Here is a 24258-nt window from a genome sequence, read left to right as displayed (position 1 = left end):
TACAGCAGCTGTTTTTGGCGTCAGACTTTTTTTCTGCAGCCAGTCAACTCCTTAGCATGTTAACCTATGTGTCCATACACACATAGGCTGTTATCACCAGTTTTTGGAAGGCACATTTTCTGGCTAGAAAAAAACCCCAAAACTAGTGGGTTTTAATTTTTCAGCTGTAAAAATGCTCTAAACTCTGATAAAAACTGAAAAACTTGGCTTTTCTGCGTTTATTAGCATTTTTGAGCCATAAGCTTTTATGGGAGTATAGTTTTGCCAAAAAAACCCTACTCCAAAAAAGCTGAAAAACTCACTCTACAGCTAACGCTACTGCCTTTTTTTTTTTTCTAATAACATCCAGTGTGCATGAGGCCTAAGTCTTTATACCATGAAGACTAAGGTATCCTATTGCCTTGTGGTGTGGCTATTAACAGTACTGTTTCGGTGTCGTCTTTTGAGCTGATAGATAAAATGTCTTACCTTTAGGACTCTAGCAAAACGATCCAAACAGTTTCCTACAGCTATATCTATTGTCTCACCAAATATTCGATACCGACGTTCAGAGTATGCAATGACCTGTAGTGGTAGGAATCAAAGGTCAACATCAATAGGTCACATCTGCTTGCAGACAGGTTGTTATTTACATTGCTTGATCTGAGGTTTTTGGTGGGCCATATATAGTTGATGTGGAGGGTAAGGAAGAGCTTCACGTTAAGGATGACACTCTCAGCTCTTTTACGTAGTTTTCTTTCACTTCTCCCAGTAATTGTAGGTTTAGGGAATAACTGGATATGTGTAAGAACTTACTGTAAAATCCTTTTCTCTGAAGTCCATTGACAGATGCAGCTCTTATGTTTCTTATACCATAGGGTTTTGCTGCCCCCTACAGTAGTACCAGGCAGAAAAAAAAAAAATCACTGACACGACTACAGGGGCTGTCCTTCATGGCATAACCCCACACACACTCTGCCACAAGCTAGTTTCGTAGCAAGGAGTGAAAAAAAAGACACAAACCATCCCCATAACAGAGGGGTGGGTGCTGTGTCTGTCAATGGACTTCGGAGAAAAGGATTTTAAAGGTAAGTTCTTACAAAAATCCAGTTTTCTCCATCGTCCATTAACAGACACAGCTCTTATGCTTCTTATACCATAGGGACATACCAAAGCAGTATAGGCATGAGGAGTGGGAAGAATGCAAAAAAAAAAAAAGCAGGTAACGTTTTTCCAAAGGCTAAACAGAGCCAACTGGGTAACAAAGCTCAACCAGGAACCACGGGAGCTTACCCATAGAAAGCAAATATAAACCCCTGAAAGAGAAAAACAAGTCTCTTTAACCACTTCCCGCCCACCCTATTACAAAATGACGGCGGGAATGTGGTTGAGTTATCCTGACCGGACGTCATATGACGTCGGCAGGATAACACAGCTCTGGGCGCCCCCCGGGGGCGCGCAGAGCGGCGATGCGAGATGTCAGTCTGACACCCTGTACCTCCGATCTCGGTAAAGAGACTACTGACGTAGCTCTTTACCATGTGATCAGCCGTGTCCAATCACGGCTGGTCACATCGTAAACAGGAACAGCCGTTGATCGGCTTTCCTTAGTTCGTGCCTGACAGGCACGAGTAAAGGAGCGCCGATCGGCGGCTCCCCTGACAGGGGGGGGGGGGGGTCGGCACTGGTAATCAGATCATTGATTACCAGTGCAGACTCTCGGGGGGGGGGGGATGCCACTAGATCCACCAGGGATGCCCACCATGACCCCAGGGATGCCCACTATGACCCCAGGGATGCCCACTATGGCCACCAGGGATGGCAATCAGGGCTCAGGGAGCCCCCCATTGCCCTCCCCATCAGTGATGCCCACCAGTGTCCTCCCTATCAGTGCTGCCCACAAGTGCCCATCATTGCCATCCTTTAGTGTCGCCCACCAGTGCCCATTATTGCCCACCAGTGCTGCCTATCAGTGCCCATTAGTGCCCATCAGTGCCGCCCGTCAGTGCCGATCAGTGCCACCCACCAGTGCCCACCAGTGCCGCCTATCAGTGCCCATTAGTGCTCATCAGTGCCACCTATCAGTGCTGCCTATCAGTGCCCATCAATGCCACCTATCAGTGCCCAGCAGTGTCGCCTATCAGTGCCCACCAATGCTGCATATCTGTGCTACCTATCAGTGCCACATATCAGTGCCGCCTCATCAGTGCCACCCCATCAGTGCCACCCCATCAGTGCCACCCCATCAGTGCCACCCCATCATTGCCTCCTCATCAGTGCAGTCTCATCAGTGTAGGAAAAAAACTTATTTATTTACAAAATTGTATAACAAACAAAACTTTTTTTTTTTTTTCAAACTTTTCGGTCTTTTTTTATTTGTTTAGCAAAAAGTAAAAATCGCACAGGTGATCAAATACCACCAAAAGAAAGCTCTCTTTGTGGGGGGAAAATGACATAAATTTGGTGTAAGTACAGTGTTGCATGACCGCGCAATTGTCATTCAAAATGCAACAGCGCTAAAAGGGGAAAATTGGCCTGGGCAGGAAGGGAGGGAAGTGCCCTGTATTAAAGTGGTTAAACAGCAGCCTGCAAAACCTTGCGGCCAAAGGATGCATCCGAAGAAGCCAACAAATCTAACTTGTAGAATTTTGTAAAAGTATGCACAGACGACCAAGTCGTCGCCTTACACACTTGAGTAACAGAGGCCTGATGAGGAAAAACCCAAAAGGCACTCAGCGCTCTGGTAGGACGCACTGTCACAGGGAAAGGAGGAACCTGACCAATGAATAAGCCTGTACAACCATCTGCCTAATCCATCTGGATATAGTCGCAGCAGACGCAGCCAAACCCTTACAAGATCCCTCAGTAAGGACAAAAAAAAAAAAGTCTGATTTCCTAAAGGACTTGGTGGCCAACCGGTAAACCCTGATCGCATGAACCACATCCAGAGAGTGCAAGGCAATTTCCTAGGGATGCTTAGGTTTAGGACAGAGTGAAAGCAAAACAATGTCTGCATTGAAATGGAAATCAGACACCACTGCAGGAAGAAAAAATGCTTTAGGTCGGAGTACCACTTTATCTCTGTGGATGACCAAACAAGGCGAAAGGCAGGAAAGCACCGCCAACTCAGATACTCCGCGAGCAGAAGTAATAGCCACCAAAAAGCAACCTTCTGATATAACAAAGGCAGAGATATGTCCCTATATTCTCAAAAAGAGGCTTTTGAAGAATAGACAAAACCAAAGTAAAATCCCACGAAAACAAGGGGGGATCGTCTCGGAGGAGCCATATGACACACTCCTTGAAGAAAAATGCGAATCAAGTTATTAGCAGCGAACGGGCACTGGAAGGACATCGGCAAAGCCGACACTTGGCCCTTGATCATGCCCAAGGTCAACCATTGCTCAACTCCTTTCTGTAAGAAAGCAAAGACCCTAGCCACCAAAAAAAAGGCAAGAGTGCAATTTCGCGATTCACACTATGAAATATACATCTACCACTTGCGATGACAAATCTTTCTTGAAGTCGCTGTTCTAGCCCTCAGCAGGGTAGGAAGTACAGACTCAGAGAAACCGCCATCTCCCAGCACCTGGGCCTTCAACAGCTATGCCATTAAAGCCCGTGACCGTAAAGAAGGATGGAGGTTCGGCCCCTAAGATAGCAGGTCCTCCCTCAAAGGCAACCGCCAGGGAGGCACAATCTTTACCAGGTCTGCGTACCAAGACCGACAAGGCCATCCTGGAGCCACCAGAACCACCGGAACATTCTCCACCGCCATCCTGCGGAAAAACCTTGACAACAGCTGTATCGGAGGGAAGGCATAAATCAGCCGATGCTAGCTTCAAGGAGCTACCAATGCGTCTGTGGCGTTGGCCAGAGGATCTCGAGCTCTGGCCATGAACCTTTGCACCTCTTTGTTTAGCCGAGACGCAAACAGGTCGACCTCCGGGGTCCCCCAACGGACACACAGGAGACAAAATACCTATGGATGAAGGGACCATGCCCTGTGATCCATAACCTGATGACTCAGGTAATCCTCTTGCCAATTCTCCACTACCGGAATGTGAACTGCGGAGAGAGCCAGAACCTATCCTTCTGCCCACGTCAGAATCTCGGCCACCTCCTGGGCCGCCCGGGCACTCTTTGTGCCCCTTTGATGATTGATGTACTCCACAGCCGTGGCATTGTCAGAATTGGATCCGAACCGGGAGACTGAGCAGTCGATTTGTCCATAGATCAGACACATCTTGATTGCTCTGAGTACCAGAACATCGATTGGTAAAGAAGACTCCTCTGTCGACCAGACTCCCTGGGCACAGAGGTCGTCCACCACCCTGCCCCAGCCCGGCATCCGTGGTGACCACCGCTCCCACAGCAGCGGTAGAAAGGACTTGCCCTGACTCAGGGCAGGCGACTGAAGCCACCAACAGAGAGTTGACCTTGTGAGGCAGCTCAAACTTATTCTGTCTAAAGGACTGTAGATCCTTGTTCCACTTGACAAGGATCTATTATTGCAGAGGCCTGGAATGAAACTGAGCGAATGGGACCGCCTCGAAGGTCAATACCATCAGACTCAGGGCTCTCATGCATGTCTGTAGAGAAGAGAGATAGTTTCCAGCAGCAATCTCTCCCTGCAACTTCTGAAGTTTATCCCCGGGAAGAAAGACCCTCGCCACGGAGGAGTCCAGAATTAGTCCCAGTTAATCCAGTCACACCGGCGGGGTCAGTGCAGATTATTTGAAGTTGATGATCCACCCGAACTCTTGAAGGGTCTGAACCGTGATTGACAGATCGCCCAACAAGGCTGGGTGAGAGTTTGCTCTCAACAGGAGATCGTCCAGATATCCTAGGATCGCAATCCCTCTTTTGCACAGCAACACCAACACCGGGGCCAAAACCTTGGTGAAGACCCTGGGAGCGGAGGCTGGACCAAAGCCGCAAACTGAAAGTGCTCCTTCGCCACGGCAAAACGGAGATACCTCTGGTGTCCCCCATATATAAAGATGTGCAGATACTCATCTTTGATGTCAATGGAGGCTAAAAAATCCCCCTGATCTTAAGACGCTACTACCGACCGAATGGATTCCATCCGAAACTACTGCCCCAGCACAAAGCGGTTCAGAGACTTGAGGTCCAAAATAGGACGCACCTTGCCCTCTTTCCTTGGCACCGTGAATAGGTTTGAATAAAAACCTTGAAATCGGTCCTGCGAGGGACATGACACTTCTTGTGCAAGGAGGTCCTGCACTGCCTCCCTGAGATCCTTCAAGCGATCTGGAGAGAGACGAAGATGTGAGGGAAAGAATCTGTCTGCCGGCCGAGACAGAAATTCGAACTTGTACCCAGAACGAATCAAGTTTGTGAACCCATTTGTCCCGGATCAAGGACATCCAGGGTTCCTGAAAGAAACACAGACGTCCCCCCACCCCAGAAAACTGGTGAGGGCGCCCCTGCATCCAGATTGGGATTTGTCCCCCGAACCGGACTGACTGGTCTTGGGCTTACCCGACCAAGCCTTTTTGCTCCCTCCAGGGGCCCTGAACGGTTTACCTTTCTCTGGTGTCCTGAGACACGAAAAAAAAACGCCTTTGGAGGATTGGGGAAGAAGTGTACTCTTACCCCCCGTGAAGCCTTTTATCAACTCATCCAAGGAGTCTCCAAACATTCGCTTGCCCAGAAAGGGGAGATCTGTTAAGGCCTTCTGGAAGCCTTATCAGCTGACCAGCTCTTAAGTCACACCATGTGGAGTATGGCAATCCTTACCACTGACCCTCTGGCAACCAGAGGGGCCGCGTCCAAGAACGCATCACACAGAATCAACAGGGCCTGGGCCATCTGGTCCGTGAGTCCAGTCAAGGTCAGGGGAACTATCTCAGCGTTCAAGTTACCCCAAAGCACTTTAACCCATACCATTACCATCTGCGAAACCAGAACGGACACCAAGATCGGTTTTTGTACCGAATCCGCCAAAACATGGTGGTGGCGGGAAAGGGATTCCACTGGTCTGTCCACCGGGTCCTTGAAGGCTGGGGAATCTTCCAAGGGTACCACAGTAGATTTATTAAACCTGGAAACAGGGTGGTCAACCCTAGGTGGCACCGTCCAGCGGTTCGAGACCGAATCAGCAAAGGGATAAACGCGTTTAAATCGCTTAGGCACCCCGCCATTGCCCACTCATAATATTGTGAAATTCTTCGAGACAAGGAAACACCTGACCCGATTTCTGGGCTTTGCAGGAGCCAAAACTACCTGACTTCCTGACTGTGTGGGCTCATCAGTCAATTGTAAAGTTTCCCTTACTGAACAAATCAGTGCTTCCACCATAGTGCATTCCAGCGCTGCAGCTGAGGACAGGTCCTCTTCGCCATCCGAATGCAAGGACAGGGATCCCTCAGGGAGGGGGCTGTCAGTGGCGACCATATAAGTCTCTGAGTCAGAAAACAGAGAAGGCAGCGGCCGTTTTTGGTTAGCAACTTGTTTCATGACAAGATCAACCTTTGATGCCAGACTTTCCAATGCTGCAGAAAAAACACTATGGACTGAGAGCCGGACGTACCGGCATCGCACTGAGGGGGTCTGATGGAGAATTCACCTCCTGGGACTCCTATTTGCACTGTGACAAAAAAACGTGCACTGCCCCTTTAAATTCGCGATCGCGGTCTGCACCGGCCGATCGCGCTGTACTTTGAGTTACCTTTTAAACAGCGGCAGGTAGAGTGCGCAGGGAATGCCCAGAAACGACCCCTATACTGTATCACCTCACAGAGGAACCAGCAACATCTGCGGCATGGAGAACTGAGCACAGGAAGCGATGTCACAGGAAGTGACATCAATCCACAAGAGGCCGAACTGCCTGTGTAGCTCCAGGCTACAACAAAAGGGCGCCAATACAACTGCATAGGAAGCACAAGGAAAATGGCCACATCACCTCACACAAACAGAGGGAGCCGATGCCCACACCTAAGATGGTGGCCAAACTCTGCCATGCGGTAAGGACCCAGATACAAGGCCACACCAGGGATCTACCTAAACAGACCCCACAGGATAAAGGTACCGCTGTATACCCCCCCCCCCACTCGGTTGCCAGGCACCGAATATGGTGCCCCCATGTGGAAGCAGGGAGGGCAGGGCCGGAATCCTGATAGGCCAGAGGGATCTTTTAGGAAAACTGGGTTCTATTATCCCCAGGAGTGGGTCCACATCCCCCTCCCCCCAGAGGCCACAAGTGACATGGGGGGCTCAGTTTACTCACCATACCATGGACAGGGTGGGCTACGCTCCGGACAGACCACCTCCCATCCTGAGTAGGGGTGCTGCCAGCCAAGGGGTACACTGCGACTCAGGGCGTTCCAGATCGGTGCGTCCCGGTGAGACATCCACTCGCAGGCTCGTCCCTGTCCATAGGGGCTATGTTGTGGCGAGGCCTAGTGAGGGACTATAACCTGCTCACGCTCTTTGGCCAGGCTGGGAGACTGTAAGGATCTATATTATCCAGTGTGAAACCTCAGCCAGCTGTCGCTTGTAGTTCACCAGGAGGATCCCCCTGACACTAGCTAGCGTTAGTGAGTAAAGAGAAATAAACAGAAAAATTTTTAAAAGAACAAAAAAAACTGAGACCAAAGTCTCAGCAGGAAACCTAGGTCCTACTACTTCACTAGGCAACAAGAAACTGGCTTGTGGCAGAGTGTGTGTGGGGTAATGTGGTGAAGGACAGCCCCTGTAGGCATGTCAGTGAATTTTTTCCTGCCTAGTACTACTCCTGTAGGGGGCAGCATAACCCTATGGTATAAGAAGCATAAGAGCTGCGTCTATCAATGGATGATAGAGAAATGTGACTTCTTCCTATGGGACAGTGCTGGTGCTTGATGACTGGCCGCTCAGGCACACAGGCCTGTCATATGAGAGTCCTCAGCTGTTGTACCCTTCAACTAATGTATTACACAGGGCTCTCTCTCTCTTCAATCCCAGCAGCTGAATGAAGTGGTGGAATGAAGGCAAGTTGTGGGTGTCAACAGTAAAGTAAACCTGTTGCTTTGCCCTGCATGAGTTTACTGTAACCCATCTATTCAAATCTATTTGTTCAGTACACGTTTTGGTTAACTTTTTATACTCAATAACAAGATTAGCATAGCTATCCAAGCTCTTAACTCCATTATCTTTCCCCTTTTGCTCACTGCGAGTACACACATTTTGCCACCAATGATGTATAAAATTCAAGAATAATCATTTTTGCAATACTCTACCTGTGTGTTGCCTCCACTCACATACAAAACAGTGGGGTTTTCAGCACCAGTAATTAGTCGCCCCATTTCAATATGGCCTATGCAGTGATTTACTCCTAATAGAGGTTTATTCCAAAGCTGTGCTACTGTGCGTGCCACTATGGCTACCGAAACCAAAGGTGCTCCCATTCCAGGTCCTACAAAAAAAAAATAGCAATAATTAACAAAGCGGTTCTTATTTTTACTATTTCTTCTCATTTCTACTTATACAATATTCAGAACCTTGGACATGATCAAATACAGGCAGTATAAGCCAAGAAGTGGACAGCAGTCTAAAGTATAAAAAATGGATTTTTGTAAAATCTTACCGTAAAATCCTTTTCTCTTAGCTCATTGACAGACGTAGTCCTCGGTGATACAGCACCTTCGGGTTATGTTGCCTCCACAGGAGCAGGACTAGACAGGAAATTAAAATGCTCTGGCCACACCCTAGGGGCAGTCCCAGAGGGTATATCCTCTCTCTCTCTGCCTCAGCAAATCAGTTATGTCAAAAAGCAGTCTTTAGAAATTTTAACCCAACCCAACTCCAAAACAGAGGGGCGGGGACTACGTCTGTCAATGAGCTAAGAGAAAAGGATTTTACGGTAAGATTTTACAAAAATCCATTTTTCTCTATCGCTCATTGACAGACGTAGTCCTCGGTGATACAGCACCTTCGGGACGTCCCAGAGCAGTATCACAAATGAGGGGTGGGAAAATGGAAATCAAATCCCAATCTAGAAGGCCCAACCGGTGCCAACTAGAAGTTTACAATGCTCATCCTTAATGAAGAGACTCAACAAAAACGGAATTTTTGTAAAATCTTACCTGTAAAATTCCTTTCTCTGAGTCCTCCGACAGTCGCCGCCTCTTCATATTCGTCACATATGGGGTATTAGACTTTGCTCCGAAGGAGTAGCTAGGCAACAGAATATGTTAACAATAAAGCTTTAACATATCCCACCCTCAAGGGGTGGTCCCCTCAGTCAATACCCTCCTACTTCCTGCAACCATATCTCAGTTTTAGTGGAATAGCAGTAGAGTATACATTCAAACCCCAAAAGAGGGGCGGGGGCGGCGACTGTCGGAGGACTCAGAGAAAGGAATTTTACAGGTAAGATTTTACAAAAATTCCGTTTTCTCTTACGTCCTCCGACAGTCGCCGCCTCTTCATATTCGTCACATATGGGGACGTCCCAAAGCAGTGCAAACATGATGGGTGGGAAACGCATCCGCGCCGAAAGGCAACGCAGTCTCCACATCAAAGAAAGGAACCTTACCAAAGGAAGGAAACCAGCTGGGCAACAGCAAAAATAAGTGCTCAACAGGAGCAACAACCCAGGAAAAGACAAAAAACCCAGGGGATACAAAAAACTATCCCAACAGCCAGGAGTCCCCACAAGGGACCCTAGGGAACAGCCGCACTAAGAACCTTGCGGCCAAAGGAAGCATCCGCCGATGCCTGAACATCTACATTGTAGAATTTTGTGAAAGTGTGCACGGTCGACCAAGTCGCCGCCTTACACACCTGGGCTACAGAAGCCCCATGACGGCAGGCCCAAGACGTACTCAGAGATCTAGTAGAGTGCGCCTTCACAGGCACAGGGGGAACCTTCCCCTGCAAGGCATAGGCCTGTTCAATGGTCTGCCTGATCCATTTGGCGATGGTAGAGGCCGAAGCCGCCATGCCCTTCCGAGGACCCTCTGGAAGAACAAACAAGGAGTCCGTCTTACGAAAAGACTCAGTCGATTTAAGGTAAACCCTTATCGCCCGAACAACATCCAGAGAGTGTAATCTCATCTCCTTTGGATGTTTAGGCTTCGTGCACAACGAAGGCAAAACAATATCCTCGTTAAGATGGAATTCCGAAACTCGTTTCGGCAGAAAAGAAGGATTAGGTCGCAAGACCACCTTATCCAAATGAACAACCAGGTACGGAGACTTGCAGGACAAAGCCGCCAGTTCCGACACTCTGCGAGCCGAAGTGATCGCCACCAAAAAGGCGACCTTTTTGGACAACATAGACAACGAGATCTCCCTGATCTGTTCAAAAGGAGCACGTTGTAACACAGATAGAACGAGATTCAAGTCCCAAGGGGGCAAAGGATCCCTCCTAGGAGGAACCAGATGCCGCACACCCTGAATAAAGGTGCCAACCAAGGAGTTGGAAGCCACGGGACGTTGAAACAGAACGGCCAGCGCAGACACCTGACCCTTTATCGTAGCCAGCGCCAAACGCTGATCGACACCCGTCTGAAGGAAAGACAGCACACGGGAAACCGAGTACGTGCGGGGTGAAAACCCCCTGGACTCACACCAGGCAAAATATGCCTTCCAAGTACGGTAATAAACCTTCCCCGAGGAAGACTTCCTCGCGTTGATCAAAGTATGAACGACCTCTGGATAGAGACCCTTCTCCTTCAGGACCTCGGTCTCAACAGCCAGGCCGTCAAAGCCAGCGACTGTAAAGCAGGATGGTAAATCGGTCCTTGAGACAGTAGATCGTCTCGAAGAGGCAGACGCCAAGGGGCGTCGACCGCCAGATTCACGAGGTCTGCGTACCAGGACCGGCGAGGCCAGTCCGGTGCCACAAGAATCACCGTGCTGCGTTCCGAGTGTAACCTGCGAAGGAACCTGGACAGCAACTGAATCGGTGGAAACGCGTACATCAGCCTGTACTGATGCCACGGGGCCACTAACGCGTCCGACGCGTCTGCCCGAGGGTCGCGCGTCCTTGCCACGAACCTCTTCACCTTGTAGTTGAGGCGAGACGCGAACAGGTCCACATCTGGAAGACCCCACTTCGCGCACAACATCTGGAAGACAGCCGGGTGGAGAGACCATTCCCCCTGATCCAGGGTCTGGCGACTCAGATAGTCCGCCTGCCAGTTCTCCACTCCCGGAATGTGAACCGCCGTTATCGCCGGGACATGAGTCTCGGCCCAAGATAGAATGTCGGCCACTTCTCGAGCCGCTCGGGCACTCCTGGTGCCCCCTTGGTGGTTGATGTAGGCCACCGCCGTGGCATTGTCCGTCTGCACCCGAACAGGGCAGCCCTGCAGCCGGTCCGTCCAGCGATGAAGACAGAGCCTTATCGCACGCAATTCCAGAATGTTGATCGGGAGGGAAGACTCCCCCTCCGACCAGGTCCCCTGGGCGGACAGAACGCCCAGAACACCACCCCAGCCCGACAGGCTGGCATCCGTGGTGATTACCGTCCACGAGATCGGACGAAACGACTTGCCCCCGGACACCAACGGGGACTGGAGCCACCACAGAAGGTTTTCCCTGGTGCGATGACTCAACGAGATCTGAAGATCCAGAGATTGAGGTCGCCCGTCCCACCTGGACAGGATCTCCGCTTGGAGACCCCGCGTGTGAAACTGCGCGAAAGGAATCGCCTCGAAGGCCGAGACCATCAATCCCAGACACCTCATACACGTCCGCAGAGACGAGTGTGGAACGTCCCTGAGGGACCTGACTTCCTCCTGAAGAGTCCTGAGTTTGTCTTCCGGCAGGAAGACCTTCGCCTGCACCGAGTCCAGTATCATTCCCAGATAGGGGAGACGAACCGACGGACTCAGTGTCGACTTTGGAACATTTATCGTCCAACCAAACTCCTGCAGAGTTTGCATTGTGACAGACAGGTCCTCCTCCAGACCCTGTCTGGTCGCAGACCGAACCAGAATGTCGTCCAGATACCCCAGGACAGAAATGCCCTGGGCCCTCAATAATGCCAGAACCGGTGCAAGCACCTTGGTGAAGACCCGCGGAGCCGAGGCGAGACCAAAGGGCAACGCCACGAACTGGTAGTGATCCTCCGCAATGGCAAATCGAAGGTATCTCTGATGACCCTCGAATATGGGGATGTGAAGGTACGCATCCTTCAAATCGATGGAGGCCATGAATTCCCCCGGAACGAGGGCAGCCACCACCGAGCGCAGGGATTCCATGCGGAACTTGCGAACCCGCACAGAGCGGTTCAGAGCCTTCAAGTCCAGAATCGGACGAACCTTGCCCTCCTTCCTGGGCACGGTGAACAGATTGGAATAAAACCCCCGAAATCTGTCCCGATGAGGCACCGGAACCACCACTCCCTGAGCCCTCAGGTCCCGCACCGCCAGGTGCAGATCCCGCAGGCGCTCTGGAGACAGTTGAAGATTTGAGGGAAAAAATCTGCTCTCCGGCCGAGAGAGAAACTCGATCTTGTAACCAGATCGAACGATTTCCAGAACCCATCTGTCCCGCACACGGGCCAACCAGGGCTGAAGAAAACCGAGCAAGCGTCCCCCCACCCCAAAACTGGGTGAGGGCGCCCCTTCAGGCCGAACTGTTATGGGCTGCAGGTCCGGATTGGCCGGACTTCTGTTTCCCAGACCAGGGCTTCTTCTGAGAGCCTTGGCCTTTGAACGGTTTGCCCTTGTAGTGCGGCCGAAAGGCACGAAAGGACCCCTGAGGGGGCCGAAAATTAGCATGCTTCTTCCCAGAAGCCCCCTTAGCCTTGGGGAAATGGGGCAAGAGAGTGCTCTTACCCCCGGTGATCCCCTTAATCAACACATCCAGGGACTCCCCAAAAAGGCGAGACCCATCATAAGGCAGATTGGCTAAGGTCTTACGTGAAGATTGGTCCACCGACCAACATTTCAACCAAACCAGACGGCGAGACAACACCGCCACGCTGTGCACACGTGCAGCCAACGGAATCAGGTCCAGGTCCGCATCACACAGATACATGACACCCTGGTGGATCTGATCCACCATATCCAGGGTCGCTGCCGAGGCCGAATCGGCCACTAGGACGCGCCTAAGCATCTGCGTCCAACTTGCGATCGCCTGGGCCGCCATGAGAGAAGCAAACAGAGCCTTAAGCATAGAACCCGTAACAGAATAAGTATGACGGGCAAGAGACTCCAGTCTCCTATCCGTGGCATCACGGAAAACAGGGGAACCCTCTGCAGGAATCGCAGTGGCTTTGTTCAAAACCGCAATTGCATGATCCACTGGCGGAGGCACACACCACCGTTCATCAGTGGCAGGCGAGAAAGGATAACGCAGCTTGAATTTACTTGGTACCGCAAAAGGCTTGCGCAGATCGCGCCATTGATCCTTAACAGCGCGCTGAAAATCAGCATTGCAGGGAAAAACCTGCGGCGTCCTGCGTTTCCTCTGCGTCCCATAAGCCGCCAAGGCAGCGGGGGGACACACTTCGTCCTGCAAACGTAGCGTCTGCTTAATGGAAGCAATCAACTCATCCATGATTGCAAGCTCTTCAGGCGAGCCAGGGGGAGAATTATCAACCCCCTCAACTTCAGCCTCTACCTCAGACCCCACTAGATCAAGAGAGGAGCGGGACCCCGATAAGGAGGTCCCTGCCAGAACAGCCCCATCACCTTCACCCTCAGAATCAGAGGACAGAGCAACTCTGGGCCGTTTAGTAGATTGAGCAGCCACCAGCATTTGTACCTGGGCAGCAAGGCCAGCCACAATAGCGGCTAAATCCCCCCCTGGGGGGGAAACAGCGGTCCCCTGGCTTTCCACCAATACTGTAGGAAACTTGCCCTCCTGAGAATCCATTGCCCCTGTAATGCCAGACAACCAAGGGTTAACTGCCCCCTTTTAGCAAGCGCGGCAAGCGCAGCCCACCGCACCACACTCCGGCACAATGAGACCCCCACAGGGAATATACAAACTGAATACAGGCAATGGATAGCAAGAACAGAAGGATAAAACCTGAGGAGACCCCGCTGCTGCTGCTGCCTCGATCGGTGTTCCTGGAAAGAGGAAGTGATGCTGCCAGGGCGCTCTAAGTAAGCCTATGGAGGCTACAAGAAAATGGCCGCCGTGCATGTAAACCATGCGGCCGGAGCGGGCGCCGGTAAAATGGCGTCGTTTGGCGCCGAAAACGCCGCTCCACAGTGCATAAAAACACACACATTACATCCCAACATAAGGATACATGTTAGATCGCCGCAGCGATCGCTGTATATGCCCAAACATGCCAAGAAAAAACATGCCCCACAGCACACAGCTTCTCACACTGCCCAGCCTGACACACACAGTGTCACACAGCTCCCCCCCCCCCCTTGCAGCCCACAGCATGCAGCCGAGAGATAGGGAGACAAGCAGTGTGATTAAAGGCAGGTTACACAGTCCCAGACTGAGACCCTCCCAGACAGACAGGTCCCCACATAAATACACTTACCTCACATGGCGTGGGGAACCCGCACAGGCGAACAAGCCGCTGCACATGAGGCAGGGAGAGTCGCAATTCAAGACGCACACAATGGAGGTTAAGAAACCGCACAGCGTCCGGTGAGGTAGCCACCTCACCAATCATCCCTGCACCGAACAGGGATGGGTCGTTCACTGTGCCAGGAGCGTTACCTGGCTGAACGCTCGATGGCAGACTGGAAAGCCACTGACCCACGACCTGCGACCAGGGGGATCAGCCCGAGACCCAGTCCGCATGATCCTCTTCGTCCGAAGAACCAACTAATGCTGACAAAAATAACAGCTAAGTAAAGATAGAGAGAAAACTCAAACAAAATATTAAAAAGAAGAAAGAGTCTGGGACAGAAAGTCCCAGCACAGAGAGAGCCAGCCACTCCTGACAAGCTAGACATTAAAACTGAGATATGGTTGCAGGAAGTAGGAGGGTATTGACTGAGGCGGCGACTGTCGGAGGACGTCGGAGGACGTAAGAGAAAAAGATTTTTCAAACAGAAAAAAAAAAACTCTCGAGGTAGACCACCGGTCTCCTCAAATTGCGGCCTGCAAAACCTTGCGGCCAAATGAGGCATCCGCCGATGCCGTCACATCAATTTTATAGAATTTTGTAAAGGTATGTACCGACGACCAGGTGGCCGCCTTACATACCTGGACCAATGACGCCTAAAGGCGAAAGGCCCAGGAAGTACTGAGCGCTCGAGTGGAGTGCGCCCTAACAGGGAACGGAGGACTCTGACCCTTAATAGAATAAGCCTGTACCACCGTCTGTCTAATCCATTTGGCAATGGTCGCGGCAGATGCAGGCAAACCCTTTCTGGGGCCATCCGTGATCACAAAAAGTGAATCCGTCTTACGGAATGATTCCGTAGCTTTCAGGTATACTCTGATTGCCCGAACCACATCCAAGGAATGCAACGCATGTTCCCGATGATGCTTGGGCTGAGGACACAAGGAAGGTAGTACAATATCTTCATTCAGATGAAAATCTGAAACCACCTTAGGAAGAAAGGATGGCTTAGGATGAAGTACTACCTTATCCCTATGAATCACTAGGTATGGGGACTGGCATGATAATGCAGCCAGTTCTGACACCCTGCGAGCAGAAGTGATAGCCACCAAGAAGGCCACCTTCTGGGATAAAGTAAACAAGGGAATCTCCCTGATGTTTTCAAAGGGAGGTTTCTGTAGAACCGACAAAACTAAATTAAGATCCCAGGGCGGTAAGGGCGCGCGGACTGGTGGAGCCAGGTGCCGCACCCCCTGGATGAAATTCCGCACCAAGGACTTGGTAGCTAAAGGTTTCTGAAAGAAGATTGCTAATGCTGAAACTTGACCCTTGATGGTGCTCAAGGCTAGCTTCTGCTCAACCCCTTGTTGCAAAAAAGCCAATATTCGAGTCACCGAATAGGTACGTGGAGGAAATCCTAAAGATTCGCACCACGCAATCTAAGTCTTCCATGTGTGATAATAGACCTTGCTGGAAGTCGCTTTCCTTGCTTTAATAAGGGTAGGAATGACTGAAGCTGACAAACCTCTGTCCTTCAGTACTTGGGTCTCAATGGCCAGGCCATTAAAACCAGCGACTGTAAAGCACGATGGTAAATTGGTCCTTGAGACCACAGACACTCCCTGAGACGAAGTTCCCACGGAACGTCTGCGACTAGCCTGTCCAAGTCGGCCAGGCCGGCTTGACGAGGCCAGCCTAGAATTTCTAAGACCACTGGTGCTGACTGGATCTGAACCAGGCGTCCCTAGAGCTATCTGGCCCCGACCATCCGAGAAAGTCTGGTCGTTTTCTGTTCCCACACATTTATCAGATACCTGATTGCTATCAGGAAGGGTGATCTTTTCTGGTTGAACCTCAGGGACCGAAGTCACCCGGCTAGAGGCTTCTTGGCCTGTCTGGTCAACCAGATCCGATTCCTGTGGGGAATTGAGACTAATCTTAGGAAAAGGTAAAGGAAAAGATCTATTCAGGGAACGGTGACTACCGCTCCCTGTAGTACTTAAATGTTGGAAGGGAAGAATCGCACCGGTAGTAGTAGTTGATGCTCGATCTAATGTCCTGAATACCGGTGAAAACGTCCCCCCACCCTCAAACCGGGTGGGGGCGCACCTTCAGGCTGTGTACTCCTTTGCTTCGGGTTTGGCTGAGTTGGTCCTGTTTGTCCGACCAGCCTTTCTTGAACCCTCCTGGAGGAGTCTTGCCTTTCCCGCTTGTTCCAGCCGGGCGTGCGAACCCTTTATGGGCGGTAAAGAAAGGTCCTCGCTTGTTGCGAGGTCCCTTAGCTTTAGCAGCCTGTGGCAAAAAAGTGCTCTTGCCCCCAGTGGCATCCTTAATGATTTCATCTAGGGTGGCCCCAAATAGACGATTCCCCTGAAAGGGGAGATTCGTCAAGGTCTTTTTGGAACCTAGGTCAGCTGACCAGCATTTTAACCACAGCACACGTCTGAGGATTACCGCTGACATAGATGCATGCCCTAATAGGGGAGTAGTGTCCAAGGCTGCGTCACAGATAAACTGTAGCCCTTGTATAATCTGTTCCATCAAATCAGTTGTTTCCTGGGGAATATCTTTTCCCCTAAGGTCTTGGCGTACCAATCTCGCCCATTCCGTAAGTGTCTGGGAAACTAGACCAATAACAATTACTGGTCTAAATGCTGACCCTATCAGAGAGAAGATGGTGCGGGACTCTGCTTCCATCTTTCGATCCACCGGATCCTTAAAGGACGAAGTGTCCTCCACTGGGATAACCGTGGCTTTATTCAGCCTGGAAATAGGTGGATCCACCACTGGTGGTACCGTCCATTTCTTAATGATGGATTCCTCAAACGGATAGCGTCTAGCAATACGCTTGGAAATAGTAAAGGTACGTTTAGAATGCTCCCATTCTCCTTTAATCTTATTACCAAAACACTTGGGTACAGGAAAAACCTTCACCGTTTTGATGGGCTTGTTAGTACCAAAAGGAATCTCTGTATCAGTTGCTTCTTCCGGTAAAACCTCAAGTTTTAAGGTTTCCTGCACTGCCACAACTAGTGCGTCCACCAATGCTTCTTCCTGAATTATAGCGGGAGAAGAAACGTCCTCCTCACTGTCTGAGGGAGCTTTACCTGAGGTAACAGCCCTTGCAGAGGGACCTGCAACTGCAGTGACCATCTCTGAATCTGAGTCAGAGGTGTCAGATAATATAGGGGTAGGCGGGGGTCGCTTCCTTGACCCTCGTCCCTGACAGGCCGCCTCCACCCGAGCCACCATAGACTCCAAAATTGCTGTAAATGCCTCTACACTCTGTGCACCGGCGGGTCCCGTGGCCCCCTCGAGGGAAACAGGTGGGGGAATTTGTGTGGCAGGGTCCATGATTATTCCAGTAACTTCCCGGATAATATAATTCAAAAATAAAAAACTTTTTTTTTTTTTTTCACAGACCCCCAGCGCCACAAAAGCCCCTTAGTGTTACCTGCTAGGGATCCCTATCGATCGAGAGAGAGAGAGAGAGAGAGAGAGAGAGATAGACCCCCAGGCTCACCACTTGAAGCTCAGAGTTTAACTGCAACAGGTTACAGCGCTGTCTTGACAAACAGGAAGTCTTTTGGCTGGCTGCCCAGGAAGAAAGGAGGCGGCTCCGCCCCTCTGCACGCCTTCCGGCGCCTCCCCTAGCTCCACGAGGTGTTTGGATCACCTCAAACATGGCCGCCCCCATGCTGGAGACACGAGGCTACGCCAAAATGGCGGCTCGTGCAATCCAGCAAAAAAAAAAAATGGCGGCGGCCTGTACCGAATAGCGGTGTGCTGCAGGGCACACAACACTATCTCTGCATGGGGATTTTTGGCGTGGTTGGCGGTACCGGCCCTGGCGGACCTCATGGCCGTTCGGAAGGCCTGCTATAGCTGGAGATTTGACTAGGAAGGCAGTCTACATGTCCGTGGCTTCTGACTGGTAGGTACCTTATTCTTATCACAGTAAGATTCCCAGACTGCCACTGATTACAATCTTTTAAACATGTATACAATTAGATTGTTAGCTCCCAAACCAAGCCTCCTGGCTTTTTGCACATAAAATCACACTCAAAGTAGGGGGATCTGTGCCATGTTATAGGATAGAGGGGGACTCTATCTTACCATACAGAGAGGGGCCCGCGTTCACCACAAGACCCGTCAGGGGGAAAAGGGGGAACATACTACTCACCATACCGGAACCAGGAGGGCACCAACTCCTGACAGTACCCCTCTCCACCGGGGCGGGAGGGCTGTCGACCAATACGGACGCCGTGACTCATGGTCTTTGGCGTTTCAGCGAGACGTTTAACTCGCGGGGTCATTCCCTTAATGGGACTTTGTCGCGGCCGACCCAGCGCGGAGCTATGGCCTGCACGCGCTCGTAGGCTGAACTGGGGTGACCACCGGATCTCAACATCCAGCCCGTCGCCCAGTTCAGCTTTCTTGCTTGAAGATCTCACAGGAACACTGGAGAAAAAAGCTGTCTAAAAAATCTTTTTAAGAAAAAAATCTTGCCAGGACCGAAGATCCCAGCAAGGTATCTAGGTCCTTACTCCTAACTAGACAGAAAATAACTGATTTGCTGAGGCAGAGAGAGAGAGGATATACCCTCTGGGACTGCCCCTAGGGTGTGGCCAGAGCATTTTAATTTCCTGTCTAGTCCTGCTCCTGTGGAGGCAACATAACCCGAAGGTGCTGTATCACCGAGGACTACGTCTGTCAATGAGCGATAGAGAAATCACCTTTATCATCTCAGATATGTCATCAATGGGCATATCACTCCTGTATCTCTCTGGAATACCTCCAGCTTTCCACGTTACAATAGTTCTGCTACGGAGTTTAAAATAACTTTTTAAACTGTTCTGTTTCACTTGGCATATTTATGGTTCTGTTCAACTACTCCTGAAACTGATACATATCTGTCACAATGCATAACCAGTTGGGTGGCCTCACTTTTTTCTGTTTAAAGGATAGGTCTACCTTTAGAACATGTGACATGTTACACCTTAAATACAGGCCAAACATGTTCCCACACAATCCCCCCCACCCCTCTTACCAAACGGTACAGGCAGAAAGTGGAGGGAGGGTGTGCAGGAGCCACCTGACATTGCACCTGTGATTCACTGATCGCTGGTGCACTACTTTTCAGGCTTCTGGTTAACCACTCGGCGATCGACCCATTGAAGCCTTACTGCTACAGGACGGCCGCTCTGCGCAGTATTATATATATATATTTATTCGAGTCTGCATTTCCGGGTAGAGGGCGTGCACCCGCCTGGCTATGCTGTGATTTGTCACAGCACATGCTGATCACCGGGTGCCGGCCAGTGATTGACTGCTGACACTTGGCGATCGCCCCCAAAGTCTCACAGAACACAGCTCTGTCAGTGTAAACAGCACCAAGCTGTGTTCAGTGACAGGGGATCTAGTTGGTTTTCCAAATAACTAGATCCCCAGTAAAAGCAGCACACAGTACACACACAAACACTTTGGGCACATATTTAATCCCTTGATTGCCCTAGAGGTTAACCCCTTCATGCCCACTATTAGTACAGTGACCGTGCATTTTATTAGCACTGATCACTGTAACATTGGCACTGGTGATGTCAGTGGCAGTTAGCTAGTTCCCCCAGCCTCAGTTAGTGTTAGATTTACCACCGCACTATCGTAGTGCCGTTTTAAGTCGCTGATCCCCGCCGTTAGTAGTGTTAAAAAAATGTGATATATAAACAGTATTTTTTGCTAGAAAGTTACTTAGAACCCCCAAATATTATATATCTCCTTATTTTTCTACTTGGTCTTACCTTTTGTGTAAGCCACACAATCTATATCCTTTGGTTGTATCTGTGCTTCCTCTAGAGCTTCATGTAGCACTTCCAGTATACAGGAGCGGTGATGACGAGCAGTGTCACTAGGAAGGAAACCTGTATGGTAGATGTATCTAGCATTATATTCACTTCCTCCAGTTAGAATACACTGATTCATAGCATTCCACTACACTGGCTAGCACAGGATTTTAAAAAAGGAGTGCAAATGAAATACATGAAATGAGGTTTCAATCCTCTATCCAAAAGATGACTGCTTCGTAGGGTAAAGCACAACACAATAACGTATGGAAATATTTTCCTAAATACGCGCATCAGCCAGTAAGGACCCCTTTTTTTTTATTGCAAAGCTTAAAGGAAGGCAAGGGGTAAAAGCCCCCTGGGTCACTACTAATTTAAACTGTAAGGGTTGTAGCTGAGAGGACATCCACAAATATAAAGCTTCTAAAGCACTTTAATCAGTGAGGGTTGTGGCCTAGAGGACTTCCACAAATATAAAGCTTCTAAAGCACTTTAATCACTCCAGGAGTTTTCTTGGTCATAAAAATCCTCTAACTTAAAGTGATTGTAAAGTCTCTTTTTTTTTTCTATTTAAATAACAAACATGTTATACTTACCTCCTCTGTGCAGTTGGTTTTGCACAGAGTAGCCCGGATCCTCCTCTTCTCGGGTCCCTCTTTGCTGCTCCTGGCCCCTCCCTCCTGTTGAGTGCCCCCACAGCAAGCAGCTTGCTATGGGGGCACCCGAGCAGAGTCACAGTTCCGTGTCCATTCAGACACAGAGCTGCCGTTCAGCCCTGCCCCCTCTCTCTCCTGATTGGCTGAGCTTGATTGACATCAGCAGGAGCCAATGGCGCTGCTGCTGTGTCTCAGCTAAAAAGGAGAGAGAGTCCCGTACGACTGAGGCACTCATGGACATCACTGGATATAGATGGGGCTCAGGTAAGTTTTAGGAGGACTGCTGCACACGGGTGTTTTTTTCATCTTAATGCATAGAATGCATTAAGATTAAAAAAAAGAAAAAAAAAAAACTTCTCAGTTTACAACCCCTTTAAAATATGCAGCTGAAACTGTACAGTGAAATATCTTGCAATTATGGCTGCATTCAACTCAAATCCGAGGCTTCCTAATTGTGACCACTACCAGCTATCTCTTTACTAATCATGTTAGCTTTTGACCTAAAGCAAACACACCATTATAATCTTACCTTGCCCTGGAGGTGTTATATAGGTTCGTCTTGGGTTGCTGAGAACCTTACCATCCTGAATAATCCCAACACCAATTTTGTTGGCACTGCCTTCAAACCCAAGTACAATAGTCATTGTGATCGCTAGAAGGAAAAAAAGACAAGTGTTAAAATATGTCAGTAAATTTCTTGAATCATGTTATGGGGGTGGGGGGTTAACCCTTTTGCTGCCACCAACGTAAAGCTTACAATTTTGGGCCTCATGCACACTGGACGTTTTCCTCTCTCTCCTGGATGCCCTACCTCCTGGCAGTGGTGTTTTTCCAGAAAAAACACTTGACGCCTGTAAACATGTGTATCATGTTTAGCCACTCCAAGTACTTGGGCATTAAATCATCTCAATGGCCAAAACAATAATTTATTCTGTCCATTAAAGTGAATTAACGCTCAAGTGTTAAACGCACCTAGCGCTTAGGCAGGCAGGCAATGCATACTAGCTCATTATGCCTTTGTCCTGCAGGTTTTTTTTTTTTTTGGAGGATACAACCGCTTTAATAGAGCCAGTTCACACAGCTCTGGGGCGGCTGCAATCCGCACTGGAAAAGGGTCCCTGTGCGTCTTTGGCTCAGTTTCAGGTGCGAATACAGGCAAAAATTTGGACCCGATTCGCACCTGAAACAGTGAACAGGGACTCACCAGACCCCAGGCACGAACCCGCAGTTGTGCCTGGGGTCCCCTGTTTTTAACGCATACTGTTAGACAGGTTAATTTGGCTGGTTGCTGGCTGGTTGGTAAGTAGTGACTGGAAATCCCTTCGTTTTTGATCTGCGTTTACCCTTCCAGTGCTCCTTACTATCAAGACCAGTTGTAGGTGGAGGAGGTGGCCACTTTTTGCAATATCGTATAACGTTTATATTGGTCAGGCAACGCACTGACACCTTTGCTGCCATTGTGCTATGTGCTGGGTGTTCAATGTGACCCTGCGCCTTTAAGGAGGGGTGGGCTCCCTCCAGTCACCTGTCCTCCATCTATCTCATCAGAATGCATGTGCTCCCATTGTGGAGACTCTTTAAAGGTAGAGTTAGGGACTGCGGATATCAGGGTGCCTTGGCGCGGCCTGCAGCTTACGCATGTATTTGCAAATGTGTGCAACTAAACCCCTGTTTTTAACGCATACTGTTAGACAGGTTAATTTGGCTGGTTGCTGGCTGGTTGGTAAGTAGTGACTGGAAATCCCTTCGTTTTTGACGAACCCGCAGTTGTGAACCCAGCCTAAAGGTTAACTTATCCTTTAAATGCCTGTTTAGTCCAGGGGTGAAGTGATAATATGTGGAGGTCTGTGCATGTATGTCAACAACTTATGGTGCACGGACTCTACTGTTACTGAAAGTCATTGCTCCGTTCATTTAGAGTATTTGATGATTAAGTGCAGACCCTTTTATTTACCAAGAGAATTCTCAGCCATTGTTGTGACTGCAGTGTACATTCCACCGGATGCTAATGCTAAACTAGCTATGGAGGAACTGCATGCAGCTATCAGCAAACAGCAGTCTGCACATCCTGAAGGAGCTATCATTGTTGCTGGAGATTTCAATCACTCCAATCTGAAATCTGTTTTACCAAAATTTCACCGCAATGTCTCCTGCTCTACCAGAGAGGATAAAACACTGGACCAGGTGTATCCCCTCCCCCACTTGGGTCAGTCTGATCACCTCTCCTTGTTCATGCTACCCAAATACACACCATTGCTCAAACGTGTGAAACCAGCTCTGCGGACAGTAAAGGTATGGCCAGAGGGGGCCATTTCTTCTTTACAACAGCAGTTTCAGGATACTGACTGGAACATGTTTGCCTCACAGGCTACATTGAACTCTCATACAGACATAAACACTTACACATCATCTGTTTTGGACTATATTAACACGTGCATTGACAATGTCACTGCCGTCAAACACGTGAAATGTTTTCCTAATCAGAAGCCGTGGATGAACTCTGAAGTCCGTCTCCTGTTGAAAGCAAGAGATGCTGCCTTTAAATCTGGCAGTGTAGAGGACTATAACAGAGCCAGGTCCAACCTGAAAAGGGGCATTAGGAAAGCAAAGCTCATATTCAAATTACACATAGAAGAGCACTTCCACAACTCTGACCCCAGACGCATGTGGAAAGGCATCCAGTCAATCACAGACTACAAACCTACAGCTCAATCAACCAGCAGTGCCTTTCAACCGAACGAACTTAATCACTTTTTTGCTCGTTTTGACCAATGCACAGGACATATTACACCAACCATGGACTCTGCTATTATTTACAGCTCACTTTCATTCTCTATAACGGACGTCTATTCAGTGTTTAGCAGAGTGGATGCACGTAAGGCAGCTGGCCCGGATGGCATACCGGGACGTGTTCTCAGAGCATGCGCTGGACAACTGGCACATGTTTTTTCTGACATTTTCAATCTGTCACTGGCTCAAGCCACAGTACCAACATGCCTGAAGACCACTACTATCATACCAGTGCCTAAGCACTCAGCTGCTGAATACTTGAACGACTTTCGCCCAGTTGCACTCACCCCTATTGTTATGAAATGCTTTGAGAAACTGGTCCTGAATCACCTTACTGCGGGCCTACCACCTACACTGGACCCACACCAGTATGCCTATCGCCCGAATAGGTCAACTGAGGATGCAGTTTCCACAGCTCTTCATTTTGCTCTCACCCACCTGGATAACAGCAATACATACATTAGAATGCTGTTCATTGATTTTAGCTCTGCTTTCA

General features: G+C 49.6%; 1 protein-coding gene across 1 annotated transcript in view; it reads right to left on the bottom strand.

Moving 5' to 3' along the window:
- OSGEP (O-sialoglycoprotein endopeptidase) overlaps window positions 1-21635 on the bottom strand; it is a 42005-nt gene extending 20370 nt beyond the window's left edge. Inside the window, exons 1-4 of the mRNA XM_082264543.1 lie at window positions 21502-21635; window positions 20275-20394; window positions 8223-8398; window positions 469-564 (exon numbers count right to left, since the gene is read on the bottom strand). Of these exons, the coding sequence (XP_082120669.1) occupies window positions 469-564; window positions 8223-8398; window positions 20275-20394; window positions 21502-21616 (507 nt within the window). The 5' untranslated portion in view covers window positions 21617-21635. The remainder of the gene's footprint in view (window positions 1-468; window positions 565-8222; window positions 8399-20274; window positions 20395-21501) is intronic.
- Between the last annotated feature and the right edge of the window lie 2623 nt (window positions 21636-24258).

The sequence above is a fragment of the Pelophylax lessonae genome (genome assembly GCF_965119305.1).
Source record: "Pelophylax lessonae genome assembly, chromosome: 1".
Lineage (NCBI taxonomy): Eukaryota > Metazoa > Chordata > Amphibia > Anura > Ranidae > Pelophylax > Pelophylax lessonae.
Note: the sequence above shows the minus strand (reverse complement) of the source record. Positions and strands in the feature narration are given on the sequence as shown.